Below are 24,050 nucleotides of genomic sequence, written 5' to 3'. Positions count from 1 at the left end.
AATATGAAGTGCACTTGAAGTTGTAATAAACTAAAGGTGCAACTGAGTATAATTAATTTGACACTTTAAAATCAACCCACAATTAATATTATATGATAGAAGACACATATATCATGTTTTGAATGTGCTCCTGCAGTAGCAAAGTCGAGTACATATGTTCATAAAGTGTTATGACCTAATATCTTGTCTTGTAGTGGCTGACTAAAATAATGAGCTTTTGCTGAAAACCACCAAAAGACCATGAAAAAAATTGTTATAGGTGTGGTATGGAAGGTCATTAGTCACATATCTGACTGTTGCCTAAGCATTTGTTAGATTTGTATCAAGCCTCCATAAAAGAAAAGGAAAAGGGAATTGAAACGAACTTTGCTAATCATAATTATCCTAAAGATCCTATGAATTATCTTGATTTTTTCAAATGGAGTGGATATGACTCATCTTAATGTGTTGTTGATGGAAAATTTGATAATTTGATAAGTGATGGAAATATCTATACAAATTAATTTTTTTCTTTTATTATATTATTGTATTGTGTAGACACTACATTTTGTATCCCTTACGACTTGGGCCTCCATTCCCCAATGATGTTGAATTCTAAGACCCAAGGTTGATTTAGGACCCAATCAGATGTTAAATTGACTTGAGAAATGTTAAAATGAAAAAAATAACTCTTAATGAGCAAATAAATCTATTTTTTGGAAAAATAAAGCTAAGGAAACCCTCGCTATGCACATGCAAGAATTAGCTTGCGCACGCAGGCTCAATCTTGCGCATGCATAACAAATTCCAAAAACATAAATAAGACAAGTTTTCTACATGTATGTTGAGGTTTAGAATAAATCCCACATTGCCTAGGAGTCATTCCAAACCCCTATTTTCACACTATAAGTAGCCTTACATGGTATATTTTCAAAACACATAGAAATCCCGTGAAAAAACACTAAGATTCAATAGAAATAGTGAATCAAAGAGGGAGTTTTTCACAAAACATCCTCGAGTAAATTTTCTTTTGATTAGGACCTTTTCTGGCCTTGATCTTTGAGTTTAAGATTACTAATCACTCTTTTATTGAATTGTGAATAGCTTTGACTGAGGGGAATGGTCAAAAATCAAGTTTGAAGAGCTTTTATCGAGGTATTAGTTTCCAACTTTTCTTTTTCTTTTATTTTCCTTTTTGCACTTTAATCTTTCTGTCTACTTTAGTTTCTTGTTGTGATATGTTTTAATATGTTTATATAGCTTAGGTTTATGTAGTTTATGTTTTAAAAGCAAGTTAGGTTGCTAGAATTTATGTTTAGGAGTTCTTCCATGTTTGTTGTGTTTCTAGCATTCTAGGTAGAAACCCATGTGCATGCAGGCTTGATTATGAGCACACAAGGTTGTTCATGCATGCGCATGAACTAGCCCAGAAATCCTAATTTCATTTTATCTGTTTTTGCTTCTTCTTTCGCATGTATACTTCTATTTAGACCTTTTTCCATATTTTTATGCTTTTAAAGCTTCTATTTCACATGATTAATTAGATGTTTGCCTTTCACATGTTATAATTAGGGTTTGTTTTGTGTTGTCTTTATTTCAATGCCATGATCATGCATTCACATGCTCATGTATAATGTCATAGGTGCTAATTTGCTGTAAGGTAAGTGAGGTGAGTCATATATTCATATGTGCATACATATGTTCGTTTATAAGCGTTACCCTTCTTTGATGGATATGTGTATGCAATGCTTTTAATGATGACATGATTCTTTTTCAACATACCTTTTAAATTTTTAGAATCCTTTTTCAACATAGGTAACAGATAAGAACTTTATTAATGAACTAATAATTTTATGGGAAGAACTCCAATCCAACTGAATCTACTCATTCCTACTAATTTTTATTTAGAGCTAAGATATGATTTATTTAAAAATCAATAAATGTCACGTGTTGCATATCCGGCTAAAAATGAGAGGGAACTAGAGGATACACTCTTACCTAAATTATTATTATGATTGGTATCAATCATGCACTATAGCTATTATAAATGATCTAAACTCTTTGTTTAGACAGGTGTATGTACAAAATTCGTTAATAATTAAAGAGAAATACTTGTACTAGAAATCATGACCTACTACATCAACTACTATCATGATCATACAATAACAAAACAAACAAAAACAAAACAACCTATACTAGAGGAGAATTTCACCCTCTCTTCTATCCTTCTTTTTTTGTCCTAGCTATATATAGAAGGCTTTGACTCTAATGCTGCTCCTTGCTTAGGTTTAGTCAAGGTTTTTTTTTTTTCCCTACAATTTGAAAGAAGACATTTTTTAGAGAGATTGTGAATTTGTTTATTTTCTTTTGTGTTTTTTTTTTTTTGGAATATTTGGCCTATTTAATGATTATGATGTGCATGGTTTGGGAGAGTTAACTTCATTGTATTTGGTTCTTGAGAAAATGGAGGAATTAACTGAACTAATTGCACCTTGTGTAGATTGGTCCCTACTCCTCCACTAGTGAGGTATGATCAAGCACAAGGGGAAATCCCACCCTATAGGTGTTGTGCAAAAAACACTCCCATAATCGACTGCACCGCGCTATGTACAAGCCTACTTAGCACCATGATGCCCTTAAGAAGTTCCGGCCTATACTAAAATATATCGATAAAGTTCCAAAGCCTAGAAACCAAGCCCAACTCAATGTAGATTTCTATTCCACAGTCCTTACCCCAACCTTCAAAGACCTTTTTTTTCTTTTAATTAACAAATTCTGTTAGAATAACCTTCAAAGCCCAAATGGAAGTTCAAGGTATTAAATATTGCATTATACTCCATATTTTAAGCTTCAAACAAACACACACAAACAACAAAGCCCCTTATTGTATTTCAACTAACTAGTTTCTCCCAATATTCGATCTCCCGCATATCCACTTCTTTCATTATATTTTATTTTCTTCGAGAAATGGCATCAATAGCTAGAACTTGGAAGATCACAAAGGAGGAGGCATTGTGCATGGAAGTGTATCCCTAGGGGATTTCACCATGGACTCCACCATGAAATTCTTAATCCTCCAAAATTTATTACCCTCTAGACATACCATTGTTTCTGAACAAACCTCAAGCGCTCCTAGAGGAATTGTTGGTTCAAATTTCAAGAGCTTTGAGTATTCACTTAACAAGTGAAACATGTAGTCATAAATAAAGTCCATTTTAAGATTCTCTTGAATGAATTTGCTTGCTGCCTCTCCAATAGCTTGTGCCTGAAATAATAGTGTTGGAGGAGACAGAATTGTGAAGAAAAACAATTAGATAAAGAAACAAAGAAATTTGAAGCATGTCTAGCACTAAAATGAGAAACATAGTGCACGTTGGGTTCCATTATTAATGATCAAAGTGCTTATAAACTAGCGTGACAATGAATGTAATCAAAACAACTTTAAAAATATAATAAATAAATGTGATTTTAGGGATATTATAAATTTTACTACATAAGTTTTATAATTTAATAAGTCATAATAACAAAAAAAAAATAGTTAATGTAGGAAATATAGCATAGGTTAAAAAGGTTGTTGTTTGAAGTGTGAAAATTCTAAAGTTAAATCAATTTCAACTATTAATTCCATTAAAATTTAAATGGGGAAGACATAAGGATGATATTATTACTTGTTTTTGAAAGTTGAATAACTACATTGATACAATTAATAAATGAGGACTTGAGGGATCGAAATAAATTTTATTGGGTAAAATACAAATAACACCTATGAGGTTTGAGCTAATATTAACCAAGTTCAAAACTTTTCAAAACTAATTAATTTGGTCTCTAATCACTGTGAGAGAAATGAGAAAAATAAGTAACAATTTAGGGTCCAACTTGGGTTTAGGACCAATTTGGTCAATTTTGAAAAGTTTTCGACTTGGCTAACATTAGCCCAAACCTTAGAGTCAAAGGTGTTAATTGTACTTTAGCCAACTTTACTCAATAGTTGGAGGATCAAATTAATAATTTAACCAATTTATTTATTATGATGTTAAAGTGGCAACAACAATCTTTGTAGTAAAATTGGTAGTAGTTTTAATGTTTTCAAGTTAGTTTTTTGTGATTAGTGAAATGTCAGTAATATGGGCAAGGTTTATGTAATAAAATTTGTAGTATTCTTATCATCACTCTTTCCAAAATATGCAATACTAGACTACTATGTATATGACAAGCTAGACATGGAAAAATGGATCAGAATTTTTTGACCCAACCCAAAAAATACCTGACCCAAACTCAATTTTTTTACTCAACAAAAACGGGTTGACCCGTGACCCAACCCGACCCGACCCAAGCCATTAAAAAAATTCGCTAAAAAAATATTTAGACTACGTCTTGATACTAGGTGCATAAAGCACAAATCACCAGAACCAATAGCCAATAAATTATAGATATAGACAACAAACAAGACAAGACAATAGATTCACATTCAATTTGAATATTTGAGCTTCACAACCAATAAAGCTTCACAGACATGAGAGAATGGGGCAAGACAACCATTAAAAAAAATCTCATTCAATTTGACTAGTTGACTAGTTGTACTCCAAAGCCAAAGGCACAATCACAAATGTGAAACATGGTTCCTCTACTCTTGTCTCTTGTGCCTCTGCCCTTCGTTTCACACTTTCACACATTTAACATTTCACATTATTAACATTGAAGAGTTTTTCCATCATGAATTTATGACTATAAATAATTTTCGTTATGCTAAAAACTGTCATAATTGAAAGGATATTAACAAGTGGAATTAAGTGCAATTCATTTCCTTAATTGATTTTATTCATTTTCTCTAAACAAGTTGTCAATACCATTTTTTCTTTTTTTAAACAGAAGCATTCCATTCAATTAATCAGAAAAATTAGCATCTTGGTACAAAGCTTCCCTAGTTATTGGAGGAACATCTCCCATCCAATACATATCATAACTAATATTCCTTGCAAATTGAGCAAACGCATGAGCAACCCTATTCCCCCCTCTCCTAGTACATTCAATCCTTACCTATTGCAAATTTCTAATCAAATGATGGATATCCCTAATTACATTCCCAAGCATAGAGTGATCATCCTGCAAAGCTAAAATAGCTTTCATAGCAGAGCTATTATCCCCTTCAACGACTAATTCAGAGAAGCCAGCATCTACGACAAACTCAATAGTTTTTCTACATGCAAGTAACTCAACCTTCTCACTACAAAATACCTCTGGTCCCTTAGCTGCCATGGTTGCCATAACCTCACCTTTTTCATTCCGGATGATTGCTCCAAATCCAGAGCTGTTGAGGGTCGAAAACAAAGCTGCATCAAAATTAATTTTAAAGACCAAAGGTGGAGGAGGCTGCCAAGTATCCCAAATAGGCTGTCTTCCATGTGCAGGTTCCATTAGGTCTGATGCAGTCTGAAATTCCTCAAGGAACTCCCTTGCCCAATTGTTCAGCCATCCCGGATCATGAAACTTGCCTCCATGCACAACCTTATCTCTTTGATTCCAAATCAACCATGCTTGGACGAGCACTACCTCCATATCTTAAGACTCAACCCAATCCAACAAATATTTCTTTAATTGGACCATATCAGCCATGCCCGAGCCTTCTTTCTACAGAATCTTTAAGCTTCCCGCCCACACATCTCTAGCTACATCACATTCCCAAAGAGCATGGACAGCTGATTCCAGAAATCTCAAACAAATTGGGCACATCACATCATCAATTATTCTTCTCTTTGACAGATTTAGCTTTGTTGGCAAGATGTCATTACAAGCTCTCCGCCTAAACACTTTAACTTTATTTGGAATTTGAAGCTTCCAAAGTGCAAGCCAAATTCCCTTCCCAAAACAACCCCTAGAACTCTTGGCTACCCTTCCTCCTCTCAAAACTTCCCTAGCCACCTTGTATGTGGATTTAACACTAAACATCCCTTTCTTTTGGTGCATCTAGATCATAATGTCCTCCACAAGTCTTCGACTAAGCTATATTCTACATATAGCTTTGACATCCTCTTTCTCAAACATGTCCATGATAAATTTAGACCTCCATGCATGCAAGTCTTGATCAATTAATTTAGCAACAGTCACCTCTCGAACTTCATCCTTAACTAGATGCAAAGGCGCATTTGTTGGATAATTCGGTATCCATTTATCCCCTAGAATCTGAACTGAATGGCCATCCCAACTCTCCAACAACACCCAGACTTCAAGATAGGAAAAGCAGCCACAATGCTCTTCCAAACAAATGAACAATTTGGGGACTCCTTGACATCAAAGAGATGAGTTCTTGGGAAATATCTAGCTTTGAGGCATTGATATACTAAAGAATTATTATCATGCAACAACCTCCACCTTTGTTTAGCTAACATAGCTAAATTAAAAGCCCTTAAATCCCTAAAACCCATTCCTCCCTCCTTTGATAGCGTCAACTTTTCCCACCTTTGCCAATGAATCTTCCTTTCATTCCCCACTTGTCCCCACCAAAATTTAGCACACATCGCATCCAGTTTATCACATAGTTTCAAAGGGATTTGGAAAACACTCATGGTATAAGTAGGAATAGACTGAGCAACTGCTTTAATAAGTACTTCCTTACCGGCCTTAGACAACATCTTCCCTTTCCACCTCTGTAGTTTTTTCCATATCCTATCCTTCAATTATGAGAACGTGTGATACTTTGTTCTCCCTACTAAGGTAGGCAGCCCTAAATATGACTCAAAACGATTCACCTCCTACACTCCCAAGATCTTCAGAATGTCTTGCTTCTGATTAGCTGAAGTGTTACTACTGAAAAAGACCGAAGACTTCTCCAAATTTATGCACTATCCTGAGGCATTGGCATAGGTCTGAAGCACCTCAGAAAATACCTCCACCTCATTTTTTGTTGCCCTACAGAACAACAAGAAATCATCTACAAACAATAAGTTAGAAACTTTTGGTGCCCCTCTACAAATGGAAGCGCCATGACGGAAATAAAGATGTAAATCCTTCTGCACACAACAAAAATAAATATGGTGAGAGAAGGTCTCCTTGATGGATTCCCCTGGATGGAGTCACATTCCCATAAGGTTTTCCATTGAGTAGAATAGAGAATGATGTGGTGGTGACACATGTCATCAATCTCTCAATCCTCCTATAAAAACAGTCATTCCACTCGATCATATGCTTTGCTGACATCTAACTTCAAAACCAAAGAACTTGTTTTGCCCTTCTTCCTAGCATGCATAGAATGCAAAGCCTCATATGCCACAATAACATTATCTGTAATAAGTCTACCTGGCACAAAAGCACTCTAGGTGAGAGAAATAATATCAGGAAGCACTTATTTCAACCTATTTGCAAGGACCTTAGAAATAACCTTATAAATGACATTACAAAGGCTAATTGGTTGGAATTCAGACATTTTCTCTGGATTCTTCACTTTAGGGATGAGCACAATATTGGTATGATTTAAATCAGGTAACATAACTCCATCAATCAAAAAATCTAACACAGCATGCACTACATCACCACCCACAATATGCAAGAATTTTTTATAAAACAAGGCATTCATACCATCAAGTCCAAGTGCCTTTGTTGGTCCCATCTAAAATACAACTTCCTTGATTTCATCAGTTGTAAAATCCCTAGAAAGCATATCCTGCATGTCTGTAGTTACTTTGACCGAAACTGTGCTTAAGCATTCCTCCATTTGATTGCATGAACCTACACAAAAGAGATTATCAAAATAATCAACTACAACTCTAGCTATATCCTCCACCTCCTCCAACCAATGCTCTTGTGGATTCATGATGCCCTTAATATAATTTCGTCTTCGCCGTTGTGATTCTTTTGAATGGAAAATTTTAGTATTTTCCATCCCCATGTTTCAACCATGCAACCCTAGATTGTTGTGCCCAGTAAATCTCTTGTTTTAACAAAAGATTATCCAATTGTTTACTGATCTCCAAATACTCCATCTTACTCTCATCAGTAATGTCAGCTCTATTAATTCTATCAAGCTGGTTTTGAAAGGATTTAATCTGTTCCTTCTTCAGTCTAGTCCTTATGTCTCCGCACACCTTCAAATCATCACCACAAGCCCTTATTTTTGCATGCACAGCTGCCAAACCCAATTCCCCACTACCTACCGAGCTCCATGCTTGCTAAACATGTGCCTCACATTCATCCCATAACAGCCAACTTTCTTTAAACTTGAAACCTCGATCAACTCTACGATGTTTCTGTCTAAATTTTTGAACCTGGATAGCAATAGGAATATGATCCAAAGCATGAGGAAGAAGATGCACTACATTGATAGCCTAAAAGTTTTCAATCCACCCCTTTGTTGCAACAGCTTTATCAAGTCTCGACTTAGTATTTGCATCACCGAGTCTCTTGTTAGTCCAAGTAAAAGGGTATCCTTTGTAACCTAGATCTTCTAATTGACAACTCTCCAAAGCCTCCCTAAACACATTAATCTAAGTAATATGTGGCTGCCTTGTGCTTTGCTTTTCCGAGGAATGGAGTATAGCATTAAAGTCTCCAAAACATAACCATGGACCTTCCACATAAGTCTTCAAATGTTCCAATAACTTCCATGACTTAAATTTTTGTTGTGTCTCTGGCCAACCATAAAAACCTATCATGAACCAAGCAAAACCATCTTCCTCTGTTACTTTAGCTAAAACATGATTTACAATATAGTTACCTCTAACTTAATATCATCCTTCCATAAAAAAGCTAACTCTCCACCGGAGTTCGGATGTTTAACAATTATTTTATTCTGAAAAGGTAAATTACCATAAAGATTATTAAAACCCTCCGTATCCAACCGTGTTTCCATAAGAAAACACACCAAGGGAGTTTGTTCCCTCACTAATTTGCGAAGGCTACATCCTGTCCAAGGGTTCCCAAGCCCTTGACAATTCCAACTTAGGATCCTCATTGCTCCCAGCAAGGGTGGCTCTCCACCCCCGCCGATATAATATTTTCAACATCATCTCCACCCCTACTTTTCCACACTTAGCCTCCCTAATATCAATATTTTCATGCTACTCTTCCTCCTTGTTAGGCTCACTAATTCTTTTCCCACAGGTTGGCAATAGCAAAGCCTTGGACAGTCCCCCAAGCCCAAAGTCCATTCGATTAATCCTGGTCCAAGTGGATTTGGGCATTAAATTACTAGGCAAAGCCTTATCCACTCCATGATCTAGTCCACTAGATTCAAACCCGAGCACCCCTTCATCAGTCTTACCCGTCGCCACATCAATTAATTCCAATTTAGATGGCTGAACCATCAACTCTCTCGTTAGCTCCACATCAGCACCCTTAAAATCCGGACCTAATACCATCCTCAAAGAATTTCCATCCTGGACGTAAGCTTTTCCTCCCTTGGCCACGTTATCACCTTCCTAGAATATAAGCAAATCCCCTAGAATCTCAAAATCAGCTTTAACCGACTTACTAGGGTTTGTACTCTCCAATCTCATTGCCGGAGAAGTCCCTTGCATCGGACTGTAATTGGTAGACTCCCCTGACGTTTGCTCTCTTGCAGCCCCAGCACTGTCATATGTGTTTCTTGGTGAGAAAGAGCATGGACGCCCTCCTATAGCTCTTAAAGAATTCTCATATTGATAATCAACCTCACCTCAATTCTGAATAACAGCAAAATGTGATGCACGATGCTTTACATCGTGCCCTAGCAGACCATAATAATGGCAAAACAAAGGTAAATGTTCATACTTAAAAGATACCCAAGTATGAACACCATCTAAACCAGCAATAAAACCTCCTCTCTACAAGGGCTTCACAATCAGCAAAGCAACTTTAACTCGCATAAAATAATTAAGATCATCTTGCCTTTGCTTCCCTCCAACTTCCTCAACTCTACCAAGTCTATTACCAACTTCCCTTGTTACTTGAGGGGAAACCATATCAAACAATGCACCCCATATTTGAATCCAGAGAGAAGCATGCTCCAATTTTATGTTCCCTACTGTCATCCCTTTCTACCACCTCTAAAGCAACAAAAACTGATTATCAAAAGACCACGGACCATCTTGTAGAATCCAGACCATATCAAACTTTGATTGAAACTTGAATTGGAAAAGATTTGGACCCACCTCACTAATCTGTAAACTATTTTCCAATCCCCATGCCCTTCTCAAAGTGTTCTTTTCCGCATGTTTGTTAAAAGGTGTACATGTTAAGAATTTCCCAATAAGACTCAAACTACAACTCTCTAAGGCCTCCGATCTGCCTTCATCAGAGATAGGAATAATCTACTCTTCATCAGATGTCAACTTCATATTACCCAAATCATCAGCAACATCATCAACCATAGTGTCGAGAGCAAAAAATAATGAAAGGAAAAACCAATACCCTTAGACCTAGGTCAAGGGAGGGAGAACTCGTGAAGCACGAGAGAGAGAGCTCCACGGCAGGGAGAAAAAATAGGTTGTCAATGTCTTGAAACCACTACAAGTCAATCCAACCTGACCTGCGACCTGATTGACCCACAACCCGATTGACCCATTTAAAAGTGACCCATTTTGACCCACGACCCAATTGACCCACAAAGCAGATTGACCCAACCCGCCCGTTTTGCCACGTCTATTACAAGCATCCTACGAGAAAATCAAAAAAATCATGTTGTTTCTTAAGGAAAAATAGAAAATTAACTAAAACAATTAAAACCATTTTGAGAAGGCTTTTAAATAGTGCATTTCTATATATGTGTTTTGCATTTGTTTATGTTTTTCATAGTTCAAGAAAAGATAACTATTTAAGGAAAACTTAGCCACACATGCATGTCCACAGGCTAAATTTGGTTGTGTCAATAGGGGAATCGAGAAAGAGAGGTTTACTTTGTCTGTGTGATTATTGCCCCATTCGACAGCAAGCTTAAGATCTCTGCATACATTATCAGTTACTTTGATGGGCCAGTAGTGTTGCATGGGCACCAAGCTTCTTGTGAAAAATTCATGGTACTGAGGCATTAGTAGCAAGGTCATGGAATTGCAAGCTAGAATGTACTTTTCACTCACTGACCATGTCGATCCTTCTATGTAAATTTTATATCTTCAAATGAAAAAGGCAATGAAAACATAAAATAATGTCATTAATAACACTATGAATGTATTAAGAGATATTTCAAAGGAAACTATAAGAAAAATGAAGAAAAAGAAATTGTTGAGAAAATTAAAGAAGCGTAATATTTACCTATGGGTGCATTGATCTTCTAGTTTTGAGTTTTTGAATCCTTGTTTAGATTCTTTATACCAATCCTGAATACAAATAAAATAGTTGAAATAAATATTTATTAAAGAAATTTTTGCTGGTGAATCATAAGCCTCCTCTTAACAAAACCTATTAATCATGGTTGCAAAATTCATGAGTTTAGTAAATAGACGAAACTAAGTAAGTACAATGAATGGACTCAGATCAAGAGAATTACTGGAGACATAAGTATATATATTTTAAGAATACTTGTTAGGACATATGTGAATCATGTTAGGAACATATGTTAATATTTTATGTAATTGGCTAATCCTTTGACAAAACGCACTTTACTTGTATTTGGGTAGATTTAGGGTGTGTTTATGCTTCAAAAAATAAGGTTTCAAGTTCAAGTGTTAAAGCCATGCAAGTCTGTCCAAAAAACAAGTGAAGAAGTGTTGTTCATTAAAGCTTGATAACTAGTATCTATCGAGGCTTAAAAAGCTATTTCAGCTCGAAGCTCGATAGCTACTCAATAGATAGGGTATTTGTCGAGATTTATGAAAATTAAATTTTCAGTTCTGATTTCATGCCAATCCGTGAATGTATGTATGGGCTTTCTTTTCTCATAACCCTAAACATATATAAGGATTATTTTAAGGGTCGTCATAGAGAGTGCAATTGCACAAGTGTGAAGCGAAGTGTCGTTCATGCAAATTGTGACTAGAAACCTAGTTTCCCTAGTTCATCTTGATGAAGCTGTTGTGTTTGTATACCGTAGGGTTTTGTGACCAAGCAACTTTATGATCTTCATCATGTGATGAACTAAAGAACTTTACAGCCAACATCCTTCTCAAGTTGGTGATCAAGTCACGTATTGGAATCTGTGCATCTATTGATTAGTCACGTACTGGGAGCCATTAGTCACGTACTGGGAGTCGTGCATTAAAAGGAGAGATTGTCACTACAGAACAAGTCCAATTGTGTATTGGGGTAAGGGTTCAACTATAGATTGGTATAAATACTAAGATTCCTATACTTGTAACTGCTTGTTATGATAATAATGAATTCTCGGGAGTGGTGACCTTAAAATAACTCGGTGGGGTTTTTGTCTCGAAGGTTTTCTCCATTCGTAAACAAATCACCATGTCAAATTTATTTTCTGCTGCAATTTTTTTTAGTTGGTGATTTGTTTGTGTTGCCACGTACATTGCATATTAATTTGATTAATTAATAAACTTGGGTAATTAATCAATTAATCTATCACAAGGGGTCAATACAGTTAGGGGAGGTTTAAGTTAAAAGACACATTTCATTATGCATGATAGAATATCAATCAAGTGAGACATAATTATTCCAATCTAGTGGGGGATTGTTGTATATATAGGTATATACATGAATAGGTTGTAATAATAATATTTGAATTTAAAGAATATTGTTTCATAAATTTTATAAAGTGAAAATTCAAATTCTACAATTTTCTAAGTGAAATTCAAAATTCAGTATTTTCACAGTTGATTTCTTTACTCGATCTATCAAAGTGATGAGTAAAATTGTTCTGGAGTCTCGGCGTGATTCGATTAATGCTCGATTCCTATTTGATCGATCGAAAAGAACATTCGATCGATCAAAAGGAACTCTCAATCGATCGAGACTCGCAAAATTGAATTTTTTGCAATATTTTTGGTAATTGTTCTGAACGTTTGAAAAGGCTTCAAGGATTGTGAACAGTTTTATGAAATATTTTAACTATCCTTACATGCCTTTTGGTGAAATATAGCCCTATGAGTATAAATAAAGGTTTATGTTCACAAGAAACACAAGAAATCGTATGGTTATTCTCTAAAATTGCTATCTGTAGAACCCAACAATTTGGTTGTATCCTACGGACAAGTTTGCAATAACCCTTTAGCAACATTAGTGTGGGGGCAAATATTATCTAAGAAAAAAGATATTGTGCCTCCAAGTTATCTATTTTTTGTTTGTCTTTTTTATTGACATTATTCTTCTAACATTACTTTGTGTAATATCCCCAACAATCTTAGACAATATTTCCTACGATGGAAGGAACAAGGGATGTTTCAACATTGAAGATGTTGAATCATGAGTTGGTGAAATTGGATCGCTTTAATGGAACCAATTTCTCTCAATGGAAAGACAAGATGAAATTCATACTTAGTACACTGAAACTTTTCTATGTCTTGGACTTAAATGTGATGCCTTTCCCTACTGCAAGTGATGAACGCACCGATGAGATTAAGACACAAAGAAAGAAACGAGAGGAAGATGAACTGATTTGCAGAGGGCATATTCTCAATACTCTTTTGGATCGTCTCTATAATCTCTACGCATCAATGAAGTCAACGAAGGAGATTTGGAAAGCTTTGGAGGCAAAGTACAAAATTGAGAAAGTAGGTAAAAATAAGTTTATTATTCAAAAGTATTTTAATTATGAAATGCTTGATAATATCTGGGTTTTGGATCAAGTGCATGAGTTACAGATATTGGTCAACAAACTCCGTGATTTGTCAATCAATATTCCTGAATTATTCCAAGTGGGTGAAATCATTGTGAAACTCCCACCAAGTTGGAATAATTTTAGGAAGAGGTTTCTGCATATGTCAGAAGATCTCACTTTAGAACAATTAGAACAACATCTTCGAATTAAAGAAGAAAGTCAAGTTAGAGATGGGACTAACATCGATTCTAAAGTAAATGTGAACAATGTGAGCAATGTTGAAAGTGGAAGTTCGAGTAAGACCAATAAGCACTTGAAAGTGAACAAGAGTGGTAGTGGTTTCAAAAGAACAACTCCAAGAATCCCAACAAGGACAAGAAGAACCAGGTTTTTTTCCACTGTGGAAAGAATTGTCATTACATTCACGAATGTAAACTCTTAAAGAACAAGAAAAATGATGAAGAAGACAATACCAATGAAACAAATGTCATTGAGGACATTGTTGCTATGGTAAGTGGCATACATATTGATATGATCACTGAAGTTCATATGGTTGTGATTGCAAATCTTTTTTAATGGTGATTCAATTCAGGTGCAACGGTGCATGTGTGTAACAACAAAGAACAATTTAAGACTTATGATGAGTCTTCCATAGAACAAGAAGTGCTGATAGGCAACCACAACAAAGTAAAGGTTCTTGGAAATGGCACCATTGAAATAAAGATGAGTTTCGGTAAGATGCTGATCTTGACTAATGTTTTTCATGTACCCGATAACAAATTCTGCCAATTTGTTATGTAAAAGTGGTGTAAAAGCTATACTTGAATCGGACAGGTTAATCTTGTCAAAGAATGGGATAATTGTAGGAAAGGGATATGCCACTGATGGCATGTACAAACTAAGTATTATTAATAAAAAAGTTTCTAGTTGTGCTTAATTTGTTAATTCCTCATATTTGTGGCATGCTAGATTAGGACATTTAAATTTCAAATATTTGAAGTTTATGTCAAAGTATGGTATGATTTCATATAAGCATGATAATGAAAAGAAATGTGAAATTTGTATACAAGCAAAGATGGCAAAGAAACATTTTTCTAAATCAAATAGAAATTCTATTATGCTTGAGCTTGCACATTCGGGTTTATGTGAATTGAATGGTGTATTAACTAGAGGAGGTAAAAGATACTTCATTACATTTATTGATGATTTCTCTAGATTTACATATGTATATTTAATTGAAATAAAGATGAATCCTTTGACATATTCAAACATTATAAAAATGAAGTGGAAAATCAAAAGGTTAAGAAAATAAAGATCCTACGAAGTGATAAAGGTGGTGAATATTTTCCTAACAAATTTTCTACGTTTTGTGGGATACATGACATAATACATAATACACCAAAGTTCAGCACCTTATACACCCCAACAAAATGGTTAGGTTGAAAGAAAAAATAGGACCCTTGTAGACATGGTAAATTCTATGATCTTGAGTGTAGAGCTTCCTTTTAATTTATGAGGAGAAGCATTGCTTACAACATGTCATGTGCACAATAGAGTACCTTCCAAGAATATTAAAGTATCTCCATATGAGTTATGGAATGGAAGGAAACCAAATCTTGATTATATCAAAGTGTGGAGCTTTTTAGTCTTTTATAGAGTGGTTGGTCTAAAAAGAACAAGGTTAGGACCAAGAGCTATGAAAAGTGTGTTTGTAGGTTATGCTGAAAATTCAAAAGCATATAGATTATTAGAATTAAGCTCTAATACAATGGTGGAATCAAGATATGTTGAATTTATTGAGGATAAATTTAGTAAAGATTCCATGGATGCCTTGATACCTACTCAAACATAACAAGATGACTCTAACCCTAATACTACTTTGGGTGGTACTAGAAGGACTGAAAGTGGTTTACCAACTGAACAAAGAAAGAGTCAAAGGAAAAGAAAAGAAAAGGACCTTGTTGAAGGAAATAGACAAGTGGTCCTAAATAAAATACTCATCATGTTTAACACAGAGGACGATCCTAAAACATTTGAGGAAGCTATGGCTTCTAGAAATTTAGTTTTTTGGAAAGAAGCTGTGAATGATGAGATGGACTCATTGTTATCCAATAATACTTGGGTCCTAGTGGGTCTACCTACTAGTTCAAAACCAATTGGTTGTAAATAGGTATTTAGAAGAAAATACAATACTAATAGCAAGGTTAGTGGCAAAAGGTTTTAAACAAGGAATTGACTATTTTGATACCTATGCACCGGTAGCTAGGATCACGTCTATTCGTGTGTTGTTAGCACTTGCATTCATATACAAGTTAACTGTACATCAAATGGATGTTAAGACAGCTTTCCTAAATAGTGATCTTGATAAGAAAGTTTAATTGGAACAACCTAATGGTTTTGTACTTCCTAGAAATGAAAAGAAAGTTTGCAAATTTGTCAAGTCCTTGTATGGCTTGAAACAAGCTCCAAAACAATGGCATGAGAAATTTTTGACTTAGCGATTTTGTTGGATTGCTTTGTGCACAATAGTTCCAACAAATGTATGTATTCCAAATTGACAAAGGAATATGGAGTCATTGTATGTCTTTATGTGGATGATATGCTTATATTTGGTACAAATATGAAAGGTGTATGTGAAACCAAAAAAGTATCTTTCTTCTATGTTTCAAATGAAAGAATTAAACAAAGTATATACTATTTTGGGAATCAAAATTAAAAGACATAGTAAGGGCTTTGCACAGTGTCAATCTCATTATGTTGAGAAAGTGCTTCAAAGATTTAAACATCTTAATATAAAAGAAGCAAATACACCTTTTGATCGGGGCATAAAACTAGGTGAGAACACTAGAAGAGCAATAGCACAGCTCAAGTATGCTAGTCCTATTGGTAGCATGATGTATGTTATGCATTGTACACAACCAGACATATCTTTTTCAGTGGACAAACTTTCTATATTTACAAGTAACTCAAGTGTGGATCATTGGAAAGCAATTGGTAAAGTTCCTGGTTATTTAAAGAGAACCATAAGTTTGGGACTCTTTTGTTCCAAATTTCCAACTGTGTTGGAAGGTTATTCAGATGCTAGTTGGATCACTAGTTTGAATGATAACAATTCACGTTTGGTTGGATTTTCACTCTTGGTAGGGGTGTTATCTCTTAGGCATTAAAGAAACAAAAGTATATTTCTCACTCCACCATAGAATTAGAATTTATAGCCTTGGCCACAGTAGGCAAAGAAGTGGAATGACTAAGAAATATGTTCTTAGACATAAAGTTGGGGTCACAACCAACATTGGTCACAACCAACACTAGTCATTTTGGTGTACTATGATTAGGGGTGGCAAAATTGGACACGACTCGCGAACCCTACATGACACGACACGAAATTAGCAGGTTATGGGTTGAGGCTTAATGGGTTCGTGTCATATTCGGGTTGACACGACAAACCCGTTTGATAAACGAGTTTCAACTTATGAAACCCGTTTGACCCGTCTGACCCATTTAATTAAATTAAATTTTACCAATATACCATTCAAACTATAGGTATATAAACTTATTAGTTGTTGTAGTTTATTTTCTTTGACGTATTGTGATTGATTATTTATGATATTGAGATATGCTTTAGTTTTGAATGATTATTTGTGATATAATTACTCATTAGTTCTGAATTTTATATTTAAAATATTTATTTCCTTGTTTTTCCATAAATGTTTTTCTTCATTTTGATAAAATCAGATAAATAGGTCGACACGACTAACCCATTTAATAAATGAGCCGTGTTTGGGTTGAGAAATCTTGACCCGTTTAATAAACATGTTGGGTTAGTGTTGACCCGTATAGTCGGATACATATGAGTTGACACGACACGAACCCGACACACAAACACGAATTGCCACCCCTAACTGTAATAGTGAAGCCACCTTAGGCAGAGCATACAGTAAAATTTATAATGGTAAGTCTAGACATAAAGGTCTAAGACATGATTATATAAGACAATTAATTAAAGCTAGTACCATTTCAATTGTCTATGTAAGGTCAAATAGTAATTTGGCAAACCCTTTAACCAAAGCAGTGTCTCGAGATATGGTTGGGGTAACATTCATTGGAATGAGACTAAAACCTTTCTTTTAAGAGAATCACCAATAGTGGGAACCCAACTTTGAATTACTTTAATCTAATAAGTTTAAAGGGTAACAATAAGCTATTAATATGTGGTTAGTAAGAGCAAAAATTTTGTGTCTCATTTAGAATGGATTAGTGTAGACTGTTACGATATAATAGAGGATGAGTTTTACATTCTTAATGAAGTTCTTAAAGTACTAATGTCTATGTAACAAGGATATAAGAAGGAACTTCACCTTTGTGAACATAGAAGTAGTGCTGCTTTTAGCAAGAATAAAGGGTTTTTCTCTTGTAACTGTTCACTAAACTGGGAAGAGCACAAGGCCATAATAGTGCTAACAACAGTGGACTTCTAAACGTGTTGTGGATGTTCTCATGTGTGCATTGTTTCCAATTTCAACACATACGCATTTTGGTTTAAGCACCAAGCCACCATTAACTCTATTGATTTCTTGAGCAATTATAATAAGGGGAGGTTTAAGTTAAAAGACACCTTTCATTATGCATGATAGAATATCAATCAAGTGAAACATAATTATTCCAATCTAGTGGGGGATTGTTGTATATATAGGTATATACATGAATAGGTTGTAATAATGAAATTTGAGTTTGGAGAATATTGTTTTATAAAGTTTATACAGTGAAAATTCAAGTTTTGAAATTTTCTGCGTGAAATTTGAAACTCAGTATTTTCAATCAATTGATTTCTTTCCTCGATCGATCGAAGTGATGAGTAAAATTGTTTTGGAGTCTTAGCCTGGTTCAATCGATACTCGATTCCTGTTTAGTTAATCGGAAAGAACATTTGATCGATCAAAAGGAACTCTCAATCGATCAAGCCTCGTAAAACTAAATTTTCTGCAGAATTTTCGGTAACTTTTTTGAACGTTTGAAAATGTTTCAAGCATTGTGAACGGTTTTATGAAACATTTCAACTCTCCATATATGCCTTTTGGTGAAATTAACCCTATGGGTTATAAATAGATATTTATGTTCACTTAAAAATCATGTGGTCATTTTTTAGAATTGCTATCTGTAGAACCCAACAACTTGGTTGTATCCTGGAGACAAGTTTGCGATAACCCTAAAAAACATTAGTATGGGGGCAAATATTGTTTAAGGAAAATGATATTGTACCTCCAAATTATCTATTTTCTATTTGTCTTTTTTATTGATATTGTTCTTCCTTCATTACTTTGTGTAATATCCCAACAGGATTAACCCATTGTAGACAAATTTAAATGGCAAGAATGTGATTGTTGTTACCTAAACAATATAAAAAAAATGAATATTTGAATCAGTTTTTTCAATTGATGATACATCATTATGTAAGGCTTACATAGTAAAATTTTACAATATCCTTAACATTGCTTAAGTGAATTAATCATAATAAAAATAAGAATATTGGGTGGTTAATAATAAAAAAACATAATATATATAAAATATTAACTAAATTGATGATTAATAAACTAAATATTATTTAAGTGATAATTAAATAAGAAAAAACTCATTTGAATTTTTGTCTTAAACCTCGAATTGTATTAAGCCAACCCTGCTTGATAACAAGTATTTAATATCTTTTCTTTTACTACATATTATTATTAAAATGTCCCGATAACTAAACTCATCCACCCATTAATTCTAGAATTGTATGAATATTCCTTAAAATAAAAATCAAAAAATTTGATAAAGAAATTTACTTGGATATATAAATGAACATTCCAGTCGTGTTTGTCAGAGATCCTGCACTTCATAAGTTCCATTCTTGTTCGAGACATGTATGGGTTTCCTTTCCAGAAGGCATAGGGCTTTCTATCCTTCCATTCGATCCTTTTATTGCCTTCTTTTAGGGACTCCAATGTAGTCCTCCATGGCTTTATATCAATCTCAGGCCTAACAAAGGAAAAATTTTGTTAATTATTTTTTTGAACCAAAAAAATATTATTATTATTATTATTATGAATCATATGAGAAAACAAAGGAGTGCAACTCCTGTTATAATAATAATTATTATTATTCTATAATAACCACTGGTACAAACTGAATCATATGAAAAAACAAAGAAGTATAACCTTTTTTTTTACAAGTTTACTTAATTAGATCAGTAATCCTATAATTATAGAGAAATCTTATCCACAACATTTTTATAACACTTTCACAACAAATCTTAAGTAGTAAGTTGTTATTGATTGTTACCGATGGGCAAAAAAATAATTTAAATTGTGAATTCAAATTAAAACTAATAACAATTTACCACTTATAATATGTTGTGAAACTACTGTGGATATAGCGATTCTCATAATTATAACATCATACCATCTTGCAAAACTATTCTCATTTTATTGGACAGTGCAAAGAAAGGCCACCTTCACCTTGATTCATCAAATCCTATCAAGTTTGGGAATAAACAATATATCTCTTAGGCCAGACCATCCAAAGGGAGGAATACACAGTATATATATGCACTGTATATTACTAAATCATACCTAATTAAAAAAATTATAGGATATATCTCTCTGTAGTTGGAGTACATAATTCTTTTTTTAAAATCAGATTGAAAAAAATAATTAACCATATGTATTTGATGTATTATTTAATATATCAACAACAACCACGCTATAACGAAATTTTAGGGGTGTGAGTTTACCGGTCCCTCATCTTATGGGTATTAATTGACTAGAGCAAAACCAATCTATAACTTTAAAAGGCTTTCACCACCCAGCTGCTATCTTACATAAAAAGGATATACAGTATCACATGTTTGTGTCATTTACAAGTGTAAGTTTACACGCGAAACTGCGGGTCTCCCAAAACTTGTAAACCCCAATAGTGTATATGAGGATCACTTGTTGTTGTTGTGAGTCAGAGTCCCACTATATGTATTTGATAATTTGATATATATGTAACCATCCTCACATGGGGTGGATACATGGTATTCTTTTTCCTATATGTGTAGCAAAAACACCCATGCTTCGAGTAACTTATTTTGCAATCAAACTATAATTTTTCTTAGAAGTAAATTGTAATTAGATTTGAAAAGGAAACTTACCAACCCCAGAAGGACCAATCAGGGAAGACAATGTCTAGTGATTCATCATCATTACAATAATGGAACACCGGTGGCACCGACGTGGCTTTAAGCCCTTGGTGGTCACGTTTTTTAATCACGGTTTCGTCTCCACACCAAAACATTAGCTCCAAATCTGGTACCTTCCCAGGGTACAACCTCAGAAGCTGCAAAATTCCCCATATTGTAAAGACATCCCTAGTTTGATATGACCCCTTATATTTCTCAACATAAGCCTTTCCCTTTACAATAACAAGTCTAAAATTTGCATAAACTCTTCCACTTTCCACCATGTCCCTAGTGATTCCGGCACTCTTCCATGGCCGTAGATCTTCGTGAATCCACCGCATGTACGCTGGACATGCCACAGGAAATGATTCCTCTTTCTCAATTGTCACCGGGTGATTGGTTGGACATGCTAAGTTCAAATTGGAGCAATTGATTGGGAACTCAACTTGGACAGAGGACTTTTTAGGACTTACTGTATTTGCAAATGTCCTAAAGAAGTAGTTACCTGTTAAGGCAGACTTAAAAAAAATGAAGAAACTATATAAGAAAAATATAAATATTATTCTAGTAACGTTGTACGTATAATATTGTTTAAACACTGAAAACTATTATGTAAAATACAATACCAAACAGCCCATATACATTCTAATTGAAAATGAACAACCGAGAAAATTAAAGATTGTACTCGTTTTCTTTAAGCGAAAAAGAAAGCGCAAATTATAAGTTAGTTTCAGCTAGTTATGACTGTTAATAGATAGTTCTTTATATTGAAATTGAATAAATTTATTGTATTTCACACTACAGGATTTCGGTTATAATTAATTAGCCACAGGAAGTGGGGTCCAATGTGTTCAAAATTTCAAACTGAGCTTTCTCCATGTTCCACGATATTGAAAGTTTTGTAAATATAAGGAAATATACCTTGAATAATTCCTAGGTTAGCCAATGGCGTGTAGCTTATGAGTCTTGATTAGCAAAACGGAATAAAAAACTTCTTTTAAGTAAAAGGTGTGGTAGTCTAAAAAAATAGCACTACTCTTTCCTTAGTCATAAGTTTAATCCAAGATGCCACTTGATTACGAAGGCCATTACAATAAAATATTATGTAATAGATGATGGGAATTGGGTTCTAAAAGAAATACATACCAGTGTGGGTGATACCGTACCGTACCGGCCGGTACGGCCGGTGTATACCGTTCCGGCCAGTGCACCAGTACAGGTACACCTCTGTTTCGCACCAGAAAAAATACCGGCCGCTTACTGGCTGTACCGGCGAAATCCGGCTGTTTCGGCCGGTAAATGGATACCGGGCCGAAACACAAAAATCTCATTTGTAATGAAAGAAAACAGAGAAGGAGGAAAAGAAGAACACAACTCTCTATATGCTTCTCATCAGAAAACATAGGTGAAGTGCAAAATCGACGGAACTCTCAATCAAAATACAAACCCAAATCACAATTTTAAAATTAATCAAATTAGAACCAAAAAAAAAAAAAGAGCAAAACTGACCCATCTGAGCCTCGGTGGGGAGGAGGACCTGCGCTAATGGGAGGGGAAAAAAGGTTGTTGACGAAGTGCTAATGCTATTGAAGAAAAGAAAAAAGAAAGTTAAAGAGGGCTCCGGATGAACTGATGAAGAAAAGAAAGAAGAAAAGTCAAGAGAGCATGAAGTCATGAATTGATGAAGTGCCAGAGAAGAAAAAAGAGAGGAAAAGAAGAAAAGTCAAGAGAGCATGTACTGATGAAGTGCCAGAGAATACGTGAAGATAGAAATAAGGAAAAGGAGTGGAGGAGGAAAAAAAAAAAAAAAGGAACCGTGTGGACGAAAAAAAAGATAAGGAAAAAAATCTCCGTGAAAGTTAGTGTAATTTTCCTTTATTTTTCTAGTCAAATCACAGGAAGTCAATCATAAAAACAATATTGCATCCCACTATTTTCCACTCAACAAGTTTCTTTTTCGTATAACTACCACACAGCAAGTAAAGTTGATAAAAATGCTACAGCTGTTCTCTATAGTTAGTCTTTGCAATAATGGAACCTAAGAGATAGATACAAATGGTCATTACTCATTAGTCATTATCAAAAAAATAAAAAATAGCATCACTCATTACTCTTGTACCTTTTATCCATTTTTTAAATAATAATTTTAATTTTCTCGCTCTCTTTCTATTCCTAAACCCAAGTTCCTTTCTCTTTCTCTCTTCTCTTGCCAAAGCAATGGTTGACTTCGATCGTCGGTAGTAGTCGTCGTCGTCCGCCAAACGGCCCAAACTTGCCGAAGGGCAGGGTAAGATAGAAAAAAGAGAGTAGGTTTTTGGTTTAAATATAAAGATGAGATATAAGTGATTTAGGACATGACTATCAAGAGTGGGGTTGATCAATATAGACCACAATAATCATACAGGCTTTTGGTTTATGACTTTAGAAAATGAGAAAACTCTTGACACTGTTACGAAGGTTATGAAAATGGTCAACAACCACGTCCCACACCTCTATAAATTTTCAAAAGAAAAGGACATTTGTTAACAAGCAAAGAAAAACAAACTTGGGAGGATAATAGATAGCCTGGGAGGGACATACCTTGTCAATCCAATAGACGAAGCTGATAACAAAGAAGAAGATGAAAATAGTTATGGAGGCCCATCTCTTCCCAGGAGACATCGAAAAATGACCACACAATGGAGCTCCTTGTGACCAAAACCAGAAAACAGAATGAAAACAAGTTCCCATATCCACACACACACACACACATATATAACAGTCACTCAATTTCTATCTCCTTGACTTGAAATGGTGATAATGGTTTAATATAATAATCACTTCTTTGTCCAAATTCATATTTTAACTTTTCTTCTAAAATCTGTGGAACAAGGCCGTCCATTTGGCTTGAAGTTTGATGTATGACATAATTATCACCGCATAATATCTCATCTCATTGAATTTTTCAATTTCTTCTCATTTTACTTTTGATAAGAGTTTCAAACTTACACCTTTACTTCTAATAATTGTCTTTTTTTTTAATTATTAGATCAAGACACTAATCAATTTTTAGTATAGGTAGAAATTCAATTTCAAATTTCTTATTCAACCATAAAAAACTTTATCAGTTGAGTTAACTGAAATTAGTTCTCTCATTTTTATTGAGATGTAAAATACATGACATTTAAAATAAGAGTTTAAATTCTATAAGGAGCTAGT

At 34.5% G+C, this 24,050-nt stretch overlaps 1 protein-coding gene across 2 annotated transcripts; it reads right to left on the bottom strand.

The window, feature by feature from the left end:
- Nucleotides 1-2,101: 2,101 nt before the first annotated feature.
- Nucleotides 2,102-23,597, bottom strand: LOC142638689 (uncharacterized). 2 transcript variants are annotated; one of them, XM_075812746.1, is made up of 6 exons: nucleotides 23,433-23,597; nucleotides 20,826-21,370; nucleotides 19,477-19,669; nucleotides 11,200-11,264; nucleotides 10,845-11,058; nucleotides 2,107-3,244 (listed from the first exon to the last, which is right to left on the bottom strand). In XM_075812746.1, the coding sequence occupies exons 1-6, from the start codon at nucleotides 23,580-23,582 to the stop codon at nucleotides 2,975-2,977; spliced, it is 1,437 nt and encodes a 478-aa protein (XP_075668861.1). In that variant the 5' UTR covers nucleotides 23,583-23,597; the 3' UTR covers nucleotides 2,107-2,974. The 2 variants fall into 2 exon arrangements, with proteins under 2 accessions (XP_075668862.1, XP_075668861.1); XM_075812747.1 differs by lacking the exons at nucleotides 10,845-11,058; nucleotides 11,200-11,264 and having other exon boundaries at nucleotides 2,102-3,244.
- Between the last annotated feature and the right edge of the window lie 453 nt (nucleotides 23,598-24,050).

This window comes from Castanea sativa, chromosome 6 (genome assembly GCF_040712315.1).
Source record: "Castanea sativa cultivar Marrone di Chiusa Pesio chromosome 6, ASM4071231v1".
NCBI classification, from domain to species: domain Eukaryota; kingdom Viridiplantae; phylum Streptophyta; class Magnoliopsida; order Fagales; family Fagaceae; genus Castanea; species Castanea sativa.
This window is presented reverse-complemented; position numbering and strand designations above follow the sequence as displayed.